This window comes from Gopherus evgoodei, chromosome 6, assembly GCF_007399415.2.
Source record: "Gopherus evgoodei ecotype Sinaloan lineage chromosome 6, rGopEvg1_v1.p, whole genome shotgun sequence".
Lineage (NCBI taxonomy): Eukaryota > Metazoa > Chordata > Testudines > Testudinidae > Gopherus > Gopherus evgoodei.
In genome coordinates, this window is record NC_044327.1 from 123,797,392 (window position 1) to 123,815,310 (window position 17,919).

Genomic DNA, 17,919 nt, shown 5'->3' on the forward strand with positions numbered 1-17,919 from the left:
TAGCAATTGTGCTGCATGCAGGTGAGTGAGTTTATTTGCACCTCTTTGGTTAGTTTTGAAAATCTGTTGTTACAGTCTCTTCTGTCTCTAACTAGCTCACATGTATCTTCTTGAGTGCTTCCAGGTCACTCCTGTAGCTGGTTGGCTGGCTTGCAAAGAACGGGGGAAAATAGCAAGGAAGCCTAGGCTGGACTCTCTCTTTCTAAAATGTATCAATCTGTTTATTGGTGGGTTTGAAGTCTCTTTGCCCTGAAGCTCTTTCTCAAGTTTGCAACCAGCTTTCCCTTCTGAATGCTTTGGTAGCAGGGGAACCAGAGCTGGTATTTATACTTTGGTTTTTTCCCCCTTTTTTCTGTAGCAATGTACTGACTTGCAGCATTAGTAAAGTAAAAGCCAATACATCAGCAAAATTACCAAGTGAAAGGTTGAAGTGTGGTTCAGAATGTTTGGAATTAATTATGGAAAATGAAATAAATTTCAATTGCAATAAATTGCATTCTGAAGTTGCTTTATTAATTTGTGTCTTCCCAGTGATAAAGTACCGGGTGACCGTTTGCACCGGGTCAGTAAACGGAAGCGGGACAGATGCCAATGTCTTTGTCAATCTCATTGGGGACCAGGGAGATACGGGGGAACGTATCCTCTTCAACAGCATAAACACCATGAATAAATTTGAGAAAGGCAATGTAAGTTGGTACCGTGGCCCCTTAAGCCTGTCTGAGCATGCTGCTTAAAACGTGCTATGGTTGACAACCAGCTGAGCTCGTTTGGAAATGGGGTTGGGGGAATGTAGTTCCTAGGACTGTTTAAAACATTGTCGATATCATCTTGAATCACAGGAGCTACATGTTGCACTGAGGCGTAGGAGCAGCTGCAACCTCAGGAGATTCAGCTGCAAGCTTGGCACTGATACTCCTTGGGACAATGGGGGTCAGTGAAAATCATGTTCATGGAAGAAGTGTCCTGATAGGTTTTTAGTGGAGAGGGTTAGGTGAGGAGGATGGCGAGAAGGAAGAGTGCCCTTTGCTTGACAATGTCTGGATGTGCATTGTCTGGCCACCCCAGAAGAAAGACAGGAGGCAATGGATGTGGAGTACCTGGTAACCAATTGTACAGTGTAGGTCATAGACTCATAGACTCATAGACTCATAGGTCAGAAGGGACCAATATGATCATCTAGTCTGACCTCCTGCACAAGGCAGGCCACAGAACCCCACCCATCCAATTTTATAACAACCCCTATCCCAGGACCGAGTTATTGAAATCCTCAAAATTGGTTTGAAGACCTCAAACTGCAGAGAAGCCACCAGCAAGTGACCCATGCCCCACGCTGCAGGGGAAGGCGAAAAACCTCCAGGGCCCCTGCCAATCCGCCTTGGAGGAAAATTCCTTCCCGACCCCAAATATGGCAATCAGATAAACCCTGAGCATGTGGGCAAGACTCACCAGCCAGCACCCAAGAAGGAATTCTCTGCAGTAACTCAGTTCCCATCCCATCCAACATCTCCCCGCAGACCATTGAGCAGACCTATCTGGTGGTAATCCAAGATCAATTGCCCAAATTAACGATCCTATCATAACATCCCCTCCATATACTTATCAAGCTTTGTCTTAAAGCCAGGAAAATCTTTTGCCCCTACTACTTCCCTCGGAAGGCTGTTCCAGAACTTCACTCCCCTAATGGTTAGAAACCTTCGTCTAATTTCAAGTCTAAACTTCCTATTATCCAGTTTATACCCATTCGTCCTCGTGCCTACATTAGTACTAAACTTAAATAATTCCTCTCCCTCCCTAACGTTAACCCCCCTGATATATTTATATAGAGCAAGTGTATCCCCCCGCAGCCTTCTTTTGGCCAGGCTAAACAAGCCGAGCTCTTTGAGTCTCCTTTCATAAGGCAGTTTTTCCATTCCTCGGATCATCCTTGTAGCCCGTCTCTGAACCTGTTCCAGTTTGAATTCATCCTTCTTGAACATGGGACACCAGAACTGCACACAGTATTCCAGATGGGGTCTCACCAACGCCTTATACAACGGTACTAACACCTCCTTATCCTTGCAGGAAATACCCCGCCTGATGTATCCCAAAATCGCATTTGCTTTTTTAACAGCCGTATCACATTGGCGACTCATAGTCATCCTGCTATCAACCAGTACCCCAAGGTCCTTCTCCTTCTCCGTCGCTTCCAACTGATGCGCCCCCAACGTATATCCAAAGTTCTTATTATTAATTCCTAAATGCATGACCTTGCACTTTTCACTATTGTATTTCATCCTATTTCTATTACTCCAGTTTACAAGGTGGTTCAGACCTTCCTGAATAGTATCTCTGTCCTTCTCCGTGTTAGCAATACCCCCCAGCTTCGTGTCATCCGCAAACTTTATTAGCACATTCCCGCTCTTTGTGCCAAGGTCAGTAATAAAAAGGTTAAATAAGATCGGTCCCAAAACGGATCCTTGAGGGACTCCACTAGTGACCTCCTTCCAGCCTGACAGTTCACCTTTCAATACGAACCTCTGGAGTCTCCCCTTTAACCAGTTCCTTATCCACCTTACAACTTTCATATTCATTCCCATCTTTTCCAATTTAACTAACAGTTCCCCGTGCGGAACCGTGTCGAACGCCTTACTGAAATCTAGGTAAATTATATCTACCGCATTTCCTTTATCTAAGTAATCCGTCACCTTCTCAAAAAAGGTCATCATCCTTTCCTTAATCATTTCCACATGATCCCCAGCTAAGTCCCAGCTATCCTGCTGCTGGGACCCCACTGCCCTCCTCTCATAAGAGGGATAAAGGTGCTATAAAAGGAGGGTGGGTCCAGCTCCCCACTGTATGAGACACAGGAACCCCAATCCCCTCTTACTCAGCTCCCTTAAGGGACACTTTCCATCATATTCTTTTCCAATCCATTTTATCCAATAACTATGGTCCCTTTCATACTGAGTACCTGCCCTGGACATCCACCACAACTTTTACATACTCAGTGGCGTTAGTTGCACACCCCTTCTCCACCTCACATGGTCTCAGACCTGCTGTGGGGAAGGTGAGAAAACCCACCCTGCATTGGCCAATCTGGCAGTGAGGAAAAAATTCCTTCCCAGAGCCCCAAGGAAAAGGGCAACTAGTGTAATACCCACAGTGGGTCAAGAGAGGGACTGGTCCTTTTGCTATGTGAGCCCGATGCAGCTAAAAAAGTGCCTCCCTGGAGCTGCATGGGATATAAATACCCCTGACCTCCACTCTTCTGGTCAGCAGGAAGGGCAGAGCAGTTACCTTCTTCTGACCTGGCCCCAACTACTTCCTACTCTTCCTGCCCATCCCTGTAAGCTTTTCCCTACCTCCTCACCCATTATAGGGGAGTCCTTAAAGGGGCAATGCCCCTTGTCTTTCAGCTAGCTCGACAAAGACCCCCCCCCACACCCACTCACATGGAAGACTGCAGTGAGCACATTCATAGCATCCTGTAAGGAAGCGACTCTCATTTTGGTCTCTAGGCTGAACGTTGACTGTTGTGATGATTTCCTGGAGAGGAAGAACTCTAGGAAACTCATCAGTCCTCCAAGAATGAAAGACAGACTTCCCCCATGATCTGATGTTGGGGAGAGCAGGCTATTTGGGCAGGGGAGGGAAGAGCAGAATGTTGAAGGTAAAAATCAGAAATCCATTAGGACCAGAAGGGACCATTTGTGAGAATCTACTCTGTCCTCCTGGGTAACACAGGCCATAGAACTTCCCTGAATTAATTACTGTTTGACCTAGAGCAGATCTTTTAGAAAAACATCCCATCTTGGTTTAAAAATTGCCTGTGATGGAGAATCCACCACAACTTTTGGTAAGTTTTTCCAATGGTTCATTACCTTTCCTGTTAACATTTGCTGCTTATTTCTTCAATAAAATGTTTCCTCTGTATGTTTTATTCTGATTTCCACCCCACTCGCATTGCCACACCAAATTTTCATGTCTTATTCATGCAGTTATTTTCTTGTCAGAATATCATGTGTTTTTCTGTCCTCCCTGGAGGAGCGTGAAATGGCCAGGGATGGAGACTGTGCACTGATTCTGTGCAAAGCATAGAATAATTGAAAGACTCAAAAGTAGCTAAGGCCAATCATTAACTAGCAAATAATGCACTGATCTGTTCCATGGGGTCAACCTACTTAATATGCATTCAGTTGTGCCTGACACTTTGGATTTCTGGTTTTCAGTTTAAGCTGTTAAAAGCCAGGCATACATCTCTAAGGGAGGAATTTGAGAACCTGATCAGAGAATCACTCAAATTCATCATTTGTGTGGAATTTTTTTAAAAGTCATTTTTAATTAAAAATTTTAAGTGGCAAGAAAATGCAAATAGGAAAGGTGAAATTTTCAAAATTGGCCATTTAAATTGTGACTGCAAAATATACATTCACAGATGGAACTTGATTTTACATTTCTAGAGCTTCCAAACTCCCACTGAAATTCTCAGATGTCACAGGGCATTTCAGGGGCTCACAGCATGCAGAGGAGAGCCCTTATTGTGTCTACCAAACCTGTATTTGTGCACACAGTTGGCATTTGCATGGCAGGATGCATAGCTGTGCTTGAAAACTGTGTATGCAATTGCATATTTACTCATGCAAATGTGTATTTTGCAAGTGTAATATATGCATATACATATTTTTTCAGACTCTATTTATAGGCCAAGTTTTGAAAAGTGGGCCCAAAATGTAAGAAGAACTTTAAAAATATGGGATGATTTATTCCGGTCTACAATGTAACAGTTTTTTAAACTGGAGGAAAAGTTACCTCTTCCAAATGGTAGCAAAGCAAATCTCATTTTTCTGTTAGTTGGAAGCCTGTTTCTGTGATGTTCCAAAATCATCATCATCATCATCATCTTAGTTCATTTCAGCCAGAAGCATATTTTAAACACATATAATAACTAGTTTATGACTTATAAAAATGATTTGTATGGCAATTTGCATGAAATAAACAGTGGATAACAGCAAAAATAATTTTTTGAAATCCTGCTCATGCTGTAATAGCAGCCAGACTATATAAACTAACCTGGGATGTATTAAAGAATAATTGTCCTTTTGTCAGGGTGATCTGAAAGCTGGTGAGTGAAACAGAAAGGTCCACAGGGCTTAACTCTGACCAAACAGAACTTGTCCATTCAAAAATAATGCACTAGTTTAAATAATTGTTAGTTTAAATAAATGTAATCAATTAAAAATTAAAAATAAATAAAAAAACACATAAAATAAGTAAAAATAAAAGTGCAAACCTCTAATCTAGATTCATTTAAACCAGTTTAACCCTAGCTTATATTAGTTTAGCTCAAGTGGGTAGTTTACTGATGCAAGCTAAACTGATGTAAGCAAGGGTTAAACCAATTTGGTTTGTATACATTAGCAGTTTGCACTGGTGTAATTTCATTGACTTAATTTGTACCAGAGTATGGTAAGTGCTAATTTATTTACACCAGTGTATGGTATGTGAGCTCAGAATCAGGTCCAGTATGGCTAACTTCATTAAGTTAGGTTAAACCTGCTAGGTTTTGCTCAGTGAATAGATATTTGTGAGTCTGATCCTGTGACCCTTTATTCAGTACATAATTTTTCCTTACACAAGCACATCCATTATTTTTAACACTTAAAAGTTCAGTATATGTTTTTGTTGCCTCTTTTGAAAGGACAGTTTTGCTGAAATCTTTTAAAACATATTTGAAAGTTGTGGCTGATATTTTTGTAATAATCTTTCTTGGTTGAAAAAATTTGTCACCCTCTTAACCCTCTATCTGGGCATTAATGAAGACAGGCCACCAGCAGCAGCAAATTTGTGCTTTCTGTGGACAGAAGAGACAAATGCACCACAGCACTCTGTTCCCTCCAATTTTCTTCTGCCTAACAAGGCATTAAAGCAAGGGGCACTTGTAATTGCGTCAGGAGCATGGTAAACTACAGTGGTCCTCTCTGTGTATATGTCTGTTTAAGGTACTTATATGGCCTCCATTACTGGAGTATCTGAACACCTCACAATCTTTACATATATTTAGCTTCATAGTGCCCCCCTGGAGTGAGGAGGTACCATCTCAGTTTATAGTTGGAGAACTCAGGCACAGAGAGACACGGTGGTTTACCCTAGTTCCCCCAGTAAGACTGAGGCAGAGCAGAGAACGGAATGTGGGTTTCCCAGGTCCCAGGCCAACACCCTTAGAACTGGACCATCCTTCCTCCCTATCAGGGTGAGGTATGAGACTATGGGTAGGAGTAAGCACCCAAAAGCTCTGGCCTCCATTGCTTTATCAATCCCACCCTATGAGGCTAGCACATGTGCTCTGGTTTATTCTTTGGTAAATTAACTTGAGCTTAATCTATTCACCTGCTTCTGAGGGATCTTCTACATCCTGCAGCTCTGGGATTGGTTTGATCGCAGTAATAAATGCTTGTGTTTCATTTTGTTTCTTAGGAGCCATATTGCCTAATCATGTTTCTTTTTCTCTCTGCCAAAGGCTGATGAGTTCTACATTGAAGCTGTGACTCTGAAGCAGGTGAGGAGGGTGAGGATAGGGCATGATGGCAAAGGAGGAAGCAGTGGCTGGTACCTTGACAAAGTGATAGTGAGGGAAGAAGGGCAGCCAGAAAGTCAGGCTGTGGAATTCCCATGCTACAGGTACTGAAAATGATGCTCTCAAATTATGCCTTTATTTATTGATTTGTCACACTTTCAAGAGCCTAATTACTGTTCAGGGCTGGAATCTTCTGAGCTCATCTAAATACTGCCAGATAATTTTTTTGCTTGGCCTGAAAGCAAAATGTGTGGATTGGGAGATTAATTAAAATATTGCCCTCTCCTACTAAATAGGCAGCAATCTGAAGAATAAACTTCACAGTGATTAACTCAATGGTGCTGAGACAAAATGCCACCTTCCAATGATGAATCCAGTGTTAATTCAACCGCCTGCTGCAGGAACGTTCTCATTGCTACTGCAGCCTCCTAGTTTTGTTGCAGATGTGGAGCCTTCTTCTGCCCTCACATGCATGTCCCATGGTCCCAAGAGCTGTGGCATGCTAGTCTCTTGTTGGGAGTATGCAAAATTGATAAGATGCTGTCATGAAAACTCACCACATTGCACCAGGGTGGGTGGGAATCATAGAGAAAAGGGCCGTAACTCTGCCATCAAATGTATTCTTCTCTTTCCTCAAGACAATAAGTGGCCGAAAAGAAGGTACTGTAGCTGAAGCTTCCCTTGGAGAAGCTATAGCTAGCACTCATTTTCACATCATACACACAAGTGCTAACCACTATCTGCCTCAACGTGGAAAGAGCAAATAATCAATAGCTAGGTGAAAACACAACAGACACAGCTTTAACATAGAGTTCTGGGTCCTTCAAATCCCACTTTTATGTGCAGAGGATTTCACGCTTTGCAGGGTGAATTCCACTAAATAACAATGAATTCCCGTTTTAAAAAATATAAGGTGCTCTCTTCTCATAGGACTGGTAGAATTTTATATACTAATATGTAAAAAGCGACAAAGAGTTCTGTGGCATCTTATAGACTAACAGACATATTGGAGCATAAGCTTTCAAGGGTGAATACCCACTTTGTCAGATGAATGTAGTGGAAATTTTCAGAGGCAGTTTTCTCCTCCCTTGGTGTTCACACCTCAACTACTAGAAGAGGGCCTCATCCTCCCTGATTGAACTAACCTTGTTATCTCTAGATTGATTCTTGCCTGCATATTTATACCTGCCTCTGGAAATTTCCACTACATTCATCTGACAAAGTGGGTATTCACCCTTGAAAGCTTATGCTCCAATATGTCTGTTAGTCTATAAGGTGCCACAGGACTCTTTGTCGCTTTTTACAAATCCAGACTAATACAGCTACCCCTCTGATACTAATATGATTATTCTCAAATTGCCAACAAATGTAAAGTCACTGGGTCTGATTCTAATCTCGTCAGCAATTACTCTCCAGCGTAAAAAAGTGTGAGCTCAGAATTAGGCCCACTGAATTACTAAAGCCACATCACATAACGGAGAGCAGAGCCAACTTGCCAGGAATGTAGAATTTGACAGGAGATGCGACATCATGTTCATTGGGAAAAGTGGGAAGTTTCCAAATTATAGCCCTCTTAATCACAGAATAAACCCGTCATGTTATGATGTTGCCACTTTTTAATACCCATTTAATAAGTTAACTCACAATATAGTAACCAGACAGGCATTGACTTGGACATGAAATGTCCACATTGAGAACTGTTATGCTGAGTATCTTCAGAGATCCTCACAAGTCTAGTCATGTGATACATCTAGCTCACATTAATGACTACTTCTGAATAATCTCATGACTGAAGCCACTTAATTAATGGCCTTCCTCCACCATGGGGTGAAGATCCTGTTCTAGTAATGTTACAGTAAAGCACTTGGCCCATCATCCAGTTGTGATAGAAAAGATTTCATTGACCGTTAAAAACAACAACCATAAACAAAAGGCTGGAAATTAAGACCTGACTGTAGAATATCCAACTTGCACATTCAGCCTTCACGCCATGAATCATTGGATTCTGTTCTTGTATTTTCCATGATCTGTTGTCCAAGTGAGACCATTGTCACTCACCTGAGTTGTTTTGCTGTCCTTGTGCCACCATTATCCGTTCCTCTCAGATGGAAATGGTCACATGACCAACAGAATGGGAGTGAGTGGAGCACTGTTTCTATCACTGCCTCTGGTGCCTGTGTCTTCTGCAGGATCATGAGAAAGTGGAGCAGAATGACAGTCTACAGTTGTTGTGGAGCCTGGAGGTATCTGAAGGCAAAGGTGCTCACCCACTGCATCCTCCATAGGAATGAATAAACTTGTCCATGACCTGCAGCGTTTGGATGCTTCCACTCCTGCTGGCCAGGGATACCTCCAATTCCCTTGCTGCTCTGGATATCATTCAGAGGGGCCTGCTCCTCCAGGATACAGATACTTCTAGAAACTTGGCCAGGAGGAGCAGCCCTTCCTTAGTGAGCCAAGGCAAGCAAGTGGTAGTGCAAAGTTAGAGACTACAGGTCAGAAAAGCCAGGGGAAGCATCTATCTCAGTCAATCTGTTGCCAGCTGGTGGATATGTTGTTGTGCCCATCACCCTTCTCTTCTGTGGCCTGATCACCTTCAGTTGTTACTATAGCACATTGACAAAGTCCAGGGGAAATAATTTTCTTTCTGTTGTGTCCTGTTATTTAGGACTGGTCCAAAGACATGCTCTGAGCTCAGCTGCTTCTGCTGTGATCCAGCACAGCCAGAACACAAAATACTTTCTCCCAACAGGAACAGATCATACTGGGGCAGAAAATGCTAAACGTTCTCCCACCGATCTGGGTGCATTGAGATATAGGATATAATTCCATTGTGGGGTGCTGGTTACAGTTACATCTGTCTGATGCCAGAAGGAGATCAACATGGATTTCCCATCCGTGTAACTCACTGAAGTCTGTTTTCTTCTTCTCATTTATATATGTAAACACGTGGCTAAGATTTTTTTTAATTTCAAAGCTTTTAACAATAAGCATTTATGTAGCACTGGAGGAGCATCCACTAATTAAATCACAACAGTCCTACAAGGTGTATTAGCAAACTGAGGTACAGAGAAGCTAAATGGATTAACAGTGAGTTTGTGGCAGAGCCAGGAATAGAATCCCGAAGTAATGTCTCCCAGTCCTGTGCTTTAAACTACCAGAATTGTTGCTGTGAAGAAAATGTAATGGCTCATAGTTATTCTCAGAGTCAGTGTATTAAAAATGCTCCTTTGAAGTACATTTCCAAGAGCTCTGTGTAAGCTCAAAAGCTTGTCTCTCACACGAACAGAAGTTGGTCCAATAAACGATATTACCTCACCCATCTTGTCTCTCTAATATCTGAGTGTTCTTTGCAGAGTGCTAGGTCATCATTCAGATGCCTTGAAAACTTTTATGACTTTTTGACATTAGAATAATTCAGATTTTTTTCAAAGTGAATCACTGAACCATTCAGTGCAATGACTGAAGCCATCTGTATATTACAAGTACTTTACAGTTTGGATGCTATAAAGATAAATAGTGCTAACAATAAAAAGGATAGGTGAAGGGTTGAATAAAATAAGACCCACCTTTCCCACCTAAACCTAGAACTAAATGTATTTTGAGGATCAAAGTTTAGGTTTTTTATTTTTCATTTTCACTTTGGGGCTCAGGGCAAGGCCAGGAATGTAGGAGCTACCAGCCAGTAATATCCCTGGCAGAAATGAAATGGAAATCAAAGACAGCCCAATCTCATGTTAGGCCAGATCCTCAGCTGATGTAAATCATTATATCACCACTGAAATGATTTTATACCGGCTGGGAACAGGGCTTGATATTTCTAGCTCAGCTTTGCAGACCCAAGAAATCTGAATATTTGTGATAAGCTTTGGACCTGACCTGTATCTCTGAACTTCTTGTGGTTTTCACATCATTGTGCATTTTGTAAATATTTGTGCAATCTGGGATTACAAGAACACATCATTTTAGTCTGATAGAGTGTGTGCAGCTCAGAGTGGTACCAGAGTGAGGTATGTGTATGTTAGAAATATCTAGACAGATGTATATAAACTACCTAGGGATTATTGATGATTTTACATTGCAAGCCAAGGGCTTTTACAAGTACTTTGTACAACAAGTACTTTGGCTGTTAGGTCGAATGAATGGCCTGATGTGTTTAGAATGTGTTGCTCCATTAATGCCATGTATATATGTATAACCTAGTTGACATCGTTCTGAACCTCGTTCATTATACAGAGAGTTCTTTTGCAAACCTTGCTGCTGAGCATGGGTGGCATCTTGAGCTTGATGTACAAGGAACAAATATATAGATACAAGAGCTTCATGATGTTCCATTGTGACTTCCGTGGAACAACATTCGAATGGCACATTGTGAAGAAAAGGAGAAACAAGAATGTGTTATAAGTCAAAATCACTCATCTGTCATTATTCACAAGTCTTCATCTTGCACTGCTTGAAGGGATGGTGTCCTTGCCAGAGCCTGCTGTTCTCTTGGCTAACACAAGATTGGGCAATGGTAGCTGCATTAAGTCATTTCTCTTGGTAGTCTATCCCCATCTTACTTTTCACTAGCCTGTCGCAAGCTATCCACACCTGATTTAAATGCTTCCTTGCCTCTTCATCAGTGGCCCCTGGAAAAGAGCAAAGCAAAAGCTCTTTTCAAGAGAAGTCTTCATGAATTCCCTTGCAGCACTCCCTTCTCCACCAAGAAAGCAGTTAATATTTGCTCTTCTGCACCCAAAGATCTGTTTCTTGTGGAAGACATTTTGATTCTCTCACCTTAGCTCAGGAGGTGTCCTTGGATTCACTCCATATTGGGTGATTGCACCAGCAACAGCAAAGGATGCAAAAACAACCACATATACACCAGCAATGGAAGAAGCAGCTTCCAAGATGACTGATGCTAGATTAGCACAAAAAGCAACTGGCATAAAGTTGGCCATCTCAGGGGCTTGTCTCGTCCTGAAGGGCATTCTGAATTGAGAGGATTGTGGGATGGGCAGAAATTAAGTTCTGTTTTTTGAGGGTACCCCATTTAAGTTCCATGTATGCAGAGGCATCTTGACTTTTGTGATGACTTAATCCCCTAGTTGTTGGATACATGTCCAAGGATGGGACCCTTGAATCATCAAGGACTACACGACACACAGGTACTAAGGATCAGTTGCAACAGGTAAAAAAAACCCAGACCCGTGACTAATACAAAGACTTCCTTCCATAAGACACATGTTCTGAGACACTCTTCATGTGTCCTCTGTACTCTCCACGCTTGGCTCCAATTCTTTACATCAATCTCTCATTCTCCAACACAGATAGCTGTGCTTCTATAAACCTAAAGTCCTTCTCACTCACCACCAAGGGCGAACATTGCACCTGATAAACTACCACAGTGTTATACCAATATTTCTTCATGCTGATATAATTACCTCTAAATCTCTCCAACACACGGCCACATGTTTTACAGAGTGAAAGGGAAGAATACTGGGTAGATTACATACCCGACAACCAACAAAAGATTAGCGGGGGAGATTGGGGTGGGGGAATGGCATTACATGTGTCTCTTTTCTGCATGCTTCCGAGCACTTAATATTGTTGCAAAATCCTGGTGACTGTTTCATGTTCCCCTTACGAACTCTGGCCTACAGAATATTCCTGGTGCTTTTGCCAACTCTGAGTTTTGCTTTATGTTTGGTGATCCTATATGCTGCTGTTTCTTCTGCATAGCACCTGTGCTGATATTATTTCTGTGTGCAGAGAGGGGGGGGCGGAAGGAAATTTTAACTCTTTTTTTTCAGATGGAGGACATTAGAACCTGAGAAATTAAAAACAACAACAACTAGCGAAACTGGTGGGAAAGGGAGTTGGTGGCTCAGGGGATTGATCATTGGCTCTGGATCCCTTCACCTCTAGGTCACCATTCAAATCCAGATGATAGTGACTTTGAAGATGTTACAGCTTGATGATTGTTTGGCCTATGAGAAATGAGAAGATGGCCTCATGCTAATTGTTAGTTGACATTTGTTCACATTTCTAAACCCCTGCCTCATGGGGTTCCTTGTAATGGCAGTCTCAGCAGCAAAGCTGAAGATTGATTATGATGGAAACTGAACTCTCCCCTCCCTTTGTGTAATGGGTTAGGATGGAGCACGTTGACAGAGGACAGCATGGGGAAACTTGTGCTGCTTCCAAGCTGCACTTGTTCAGTGGCTAAAGAGGACTTCGGCCTCCAGGGCTGTCAATCTGGCACTTCTCAACAGCACTATCATCCCTTTGAAAAGTACTTTATGCAAACCAATTAATTTTGTTGTTGTTTTCCCCCCACACTTTCTAGTTTTGGAAATCATTATCAAACTCCTTTCTCTGACAGGGTGTTAAATAATCTCGGTGAAATGTCCAAAGTTTCTTACTTGTTCTTTGTTTACCACAACTGGTTCAAAACAGTATTTTTAGCTGCAGGATGAAGCAGAGTAGAAAAATTGAGCTGGGTAATTCAGAACATTAGTATAGCTCTTTTGTGAAATCAGCTCTGATGACCTGATGTTAGAAGGTTGAAAAGGCCAGCTTAGACCTGTGTGGGACAAATGACTCTAGAATGATACTTTTAATAACATCTAACACTTTGAAAAAATGTGTGCTGCAATCTTCTGATCAGGGAAGTGCAAATCTCTGTGAATACCACACCGGTATTGAAATGATTATGATATATTTTTTCCTTTTGGCTGTAATTTCTTCTTCCTTGGAGTTCAGGGAAACAGCTCTTCCATTTAAGTTTGAGTCCACTGTTCTATTTGCGACAGATCTCTCTCCTTAATTAGCCTAATAATTTGCTGTTACATGAATGTTGTGATGCAATATATTCCTCCCTCCCTCCTGTGTTAGCACTCCAGGGTGAAGCATGCTACTTCCACAGCACATCCGGCTCTGGAATCGAGAGGCAAGGTCCAATAATATAATTCAGCTCTTGTCTGGTGAAGGAGAAGTGTTTCTTGGTTACCCATAGACAGCATAGGATGAAAAGATAAAGGAATCGGCAGGCATAAGAAAAGATGTCAATAGCCTTATCTGATATTATTGTCAGAATAAAAGACAATAAGAATTTCAAGCTAATGTGCAAGATTTTCAAAAGGCCCAGCCTCCAGGTTTGCAGGAGATTGGTATCTGCTGAATTTTCACCTTCTATTTAAATGCAAATGCAAGTCACAATAGATGGACCTCTACTTGTGTGGCAAATGGAAGATGGACCTTTTGAAAATATTAGGTCTTTGAGAATTTAGACTAATGTGTGACTGCTGTAGGGTTAGATCACATTCCTGAGAACTAGGCCTTGTCTTCTTCACAGATGAATAGCCACCTGAAAATGTCACTTTATCTACACGGTGTTACTTTTTGTTACATACTATATTTGTCTGGACCTTAAAAACCCTGAATATTAGGAGATAACTTACTTTTATTTGCAAACCAGATGGCTTGACAAAAATGAGGATGATGGTCAGATTGTTCGAGAGTTAGTACCAGCTGGGGAGTCACCGATCCTGAAAAGTGAGTTTGGTCTGGGATAAAGAAGGGTTTGGGTTGGGCTATTTATTTATTTTTAAATCAACAGGAAAACTACAATATTTATACCAATAACATCCAAGAAATGTGTGCTGTGCCATATAGGGGGAAAATCTGTGATCTTTAAATCCTAGTTTATAAATGGGATTAGTTCACATACAAGAGGAAGACCGTCACATTTTTGTGTAATGGAAAGAATTTTTTTTTTGTTTAAGAATGGCTTGTTTTGTATTTCTAGAGATTAGATCCTTAAACATCTGCCTTCTGTGCAGGGTGAATTCCACTGAATAACACTGAATTTCAGCCAATCCCCCCCACCCCAAAAAAGACAAAGATGCCAATCCTCCCTTATAGGGATTTTAAGGCACCAGGAGTGTAATTTCCTAAAACATTGCTAAATGAGAACAAGAACATAGCTCTTAATAATTATTTTGCATGCAAAAAACAAAAACAAACAAAAACAAACAAACAAAAAAGAGCGGCTAAAATCAACCTGTAGGCATAAAAGTAGATAAAGCTACTTCAGTTTCTAACAAAGTTTACCTTTTTCGTGTTTTGGTAATAATCTAACCCTGTGGGTCTTTCATCAGACATTCTCAGTCCATTTATATATCTGTTAGGGTTTTCACCTTTCCAAACCTGATATTCTATGATTCTACAGCTGGTGAACACATCTCATAGGTTTACGAGCTCCTTCCAGTCTGCTCTTCTGGGCAAGCCTCTGGTGCAAATGTTTCCAAGTCTCTCTGATTCATGCTTGTGCTCTGTTCTAGTTTGCAGCAAGCTTCAGTGATTCAGGATGAACTTTGGCAGTGCATCATGTGTCTGTGTTGTGTACATTAATATCTCTTTAGATGTCAGCTATCACATCAGTGTGAAGACAGGAGATGTTCCTGGAGCCAGCTCAGATTCTAAAGTTTTTATCAAACTATATGGTGAAAAGGGAAATACCAGCAAGGAGCCTCTGTTAGTTTCTGATAATGACCTAGGCAATTACTTTGAACGTGGGCGAGTGGATGAGTTTATTTTAGAGACTCTGGATATTGGAAAGGTAAGACTTTATCACAAGTGTGTCAGTATTTTATGCCAGTGATTTGTGTAATAATCAGCACAGTACTAAGGGAACTGCTGCACTGTACGAGAATCTGCCTTTTGGACAAAATGTTACAAACCACATTTTCAAATAGGTTGCTACAATTGCACCTAGGGGTTTTTCGTAGATATTGGTTTGCACATGTAAGGGAATGTTTCTACATGCAGTGTGGCTCTCTGCCCGCCTAACTGTCCAACCTGCATGTTTAAGGGCACATTGTATGTTCACAAGCTGACACATATGGAAAAGGTTTGCATGCACACAGTGAAAGAACAGAAGTTGATTTTTATTTTATTAAGTAAATGCCTTCCTTGTTCCCCTCCCCCTTTTTGCTTTTTCTTTTCAAGATCAACCGACTTCTGATTGGACATGACAATGTAGGGCTCCGATCTGGTTGGTTCCTGGCTAGTGTCCAGATCACAGTTCCTGTCCATGGAAGGCAGTACATGTTCCCATGCAACCGATGGCTTGACAAAGACGAGGCTGATGGGAAGGTGGAGGTGGAGCTCTACCCAAGTGAGATTGTGTCCATTGAGAAATGTGAGGGAGCAAAGCGTTTGTTGTTGTTGTTGTTATTATTTATTATTCATATTATCGTAGTGCCTAAAAGTCCCAGAGATGAAGCAGGACCCCATTGTACAAATCCAGAAAAGACAATCTCTGCCCCAGTGAGCTTACAATCTATGTATAAGACGAGAGAAAACAGATGGATAGACCAGGAAACAATGATGCAATATTGGTCTGCATGAAAGGCAGTGGTGGCAGCACACTGTTTGTGGAAGTAAATGATAAAGCCCTATTGCTGTGGTCATTTACAATCAGATGAGAAAAAAATGAAAAAAACACAAGTAAAGAACGCTGTAGGGTTTATATTTGCTTTGACGGGGTTATTGCTGAGATGATGTAATAGGTTGCCTCCATCTCTGACTTCTGAGATTCTAGAAAAAACCTAGTCTATGGCCGGGCTCAATGCAGTCAGACACTGGGTTTCCCTTGCTCCAACATCAAAGCATCTCTTTGCTGACCTGCAGCTCCCATGCTGTTCCAGAGCGGCATCCTCACACACTACTTCCAGTTTATTACAGTCTTGATTTGCAATAGCATCTGAATTTCCAGTTCCTAGCCTCTCTTGAGAGAAGTTTTGTGATAGATATGGATGAAGATCCATTCTGGTTTTGACTGACATCGGTACATTCATTTTCATTTAGAACCAAGATTAAAAGTTGACCTCGTGTCCCAAGGAGGACAAATGTAGTGCATATCCCCACAGCTCCATGTAGCTCCCTCCTCACTACTGTATTATGGAGAGGCTTGAACCTCTCCATAGTTAATGTTGCAATGAGGTTCCATTTTTAAGGCCCTATTTTAGTAGCCCTCTAACTTTGAGTTAGGAGATTCACTTGACCTGACAAGCCTGTGGTCTGATGGAGAATATTTTTATCATCTGCTCCTGGATTGGGTCAGACTACTTTTCTTGAGTGAAAGGAAATTCAGGATCTGACTCCTCTTGCATTCTCAACCAAAGTATTTCCCTTCAGGGAAATGTATATAGGTCCATTGTCCAGATGGGGTAACAGCAACAGCATTTCTGAATGACTTGCCAAGAGTCTATATGGGTGGTAGACGTTGGGGGTATGTCTATGTTGCAGCTGGGAACAAGCCTCCAAGCCTGGATAGACTGACTTGCACTAGCTCCATTTGAACTAGTGGGCTAAAAATAGCAGTGTGGATGTTGAGGAGTGGGAGCCTGAGTCCAAGGTTGCCTGACCTGATAGGTCTGAGCTCGGGAAGCTGATCCAAGCCACTGCACAGGATACAACATCCACACTGCTACAGAGCTAGAGTGAATTTTTTTACCTGGGGAGGCATGCGCCCAGCTGCAGTGTAGACATGCCCATATTGTATCCACTAGATCGTTCAGACTGATCTCTTTTGGCTACTTGTAAAATTAAAACATTAGAAAAATAATAATGTTTAGCTAATGTTTGGAGTAGATTTTTAAAGCTATATTATTAGACACATTTTTCAGGTGCTTTTACCAAAGCAAAATGTGTCAGAGACATTTCTGGGAGATACCCTAGCCTATTGAGATAGATAGACACTGGCTATTGCCTATTGAGATAGGCATTGGCTGTGGAGCCATAAATTTTTTATATATATGATAAAAATAGCCTATGTGTATTATAGATAATTAATTTTCATCTCAAAGCAATTCTATGCATTTCACCACTAGCAAACTCACCCCGGAATTAAACTAAGGAACTTTGTGTATTAACTCCTCCATTAAATTTATTTTTTCTTTTGGAATAGTGGTAAATTATGAGGTGTCAATAGTTACGGGGGACGTGCGGGCAGCAGGTACCAATGCAAATGTCTTCATGCAGCTTTATGGCGAGACTGGCAAAAGTGAGTTGATCACCTTGAAAAGCAGGTCAAACAACTTTGAGAGGGGAGCAACCGATATTTTTAAGGTACGATCAAGGCAGCCTTTACTGTTTATCTGAAGGGAAAGAAATGAGAACCAAAATAATGTACTTTTAACAAAATGGCAACACACATTCACTTTTCAACATTCCTACTCAATTGGCTTTTGCAATTCATGAAAACAGATTAGTCTCCCTTCCAGGTTTCCATGCACTAGTATTTAGGATGCAGGCACTGTAGAAGAAAAGAAATATTCATTTTAGCTTTGCAAAACATTTGTAAACCTATGTCTTGG

At 41.5% G+C, this 17,919-nt stretch overlaps 1 protein-coding gene across 1 annotated transcript in view; it reads left to right on the forward strand.

The window, feature by feature from the left end:
• The window catches only part of LOXHD1 (lipoxygenase homology domains 1), a 283,207-nt gene that overhangs the window by 144,307 nt on the left and 120,981 nt on the right, over positions 1-17,919 (forward strand). The window contains exons 15-20 of the mRNA XM_030567584.1: positions 532-686; positions 6,497-6,657; positions 14,016-14,092; positions 14,962-15,158; positions 15,548-15,740; positions 17,511-17,671. Of these exons, the coding sequence (XP_030423444.1) occupies positions 532-686; positions 6,497-6,657; positions 14,016-14,092; positions 14,962-15,158; positions 15,548-15,740; positions 17,511-17,671 (944 nt within the window). The remainder of the gene's footprint in view (positions 1-531; positions 687-6,496; positions 6,658-14,015; positions 14,093-14,961; positions 15,159-15,547; positions 15,741-17,510; positions 17,672-17,919) is intronic.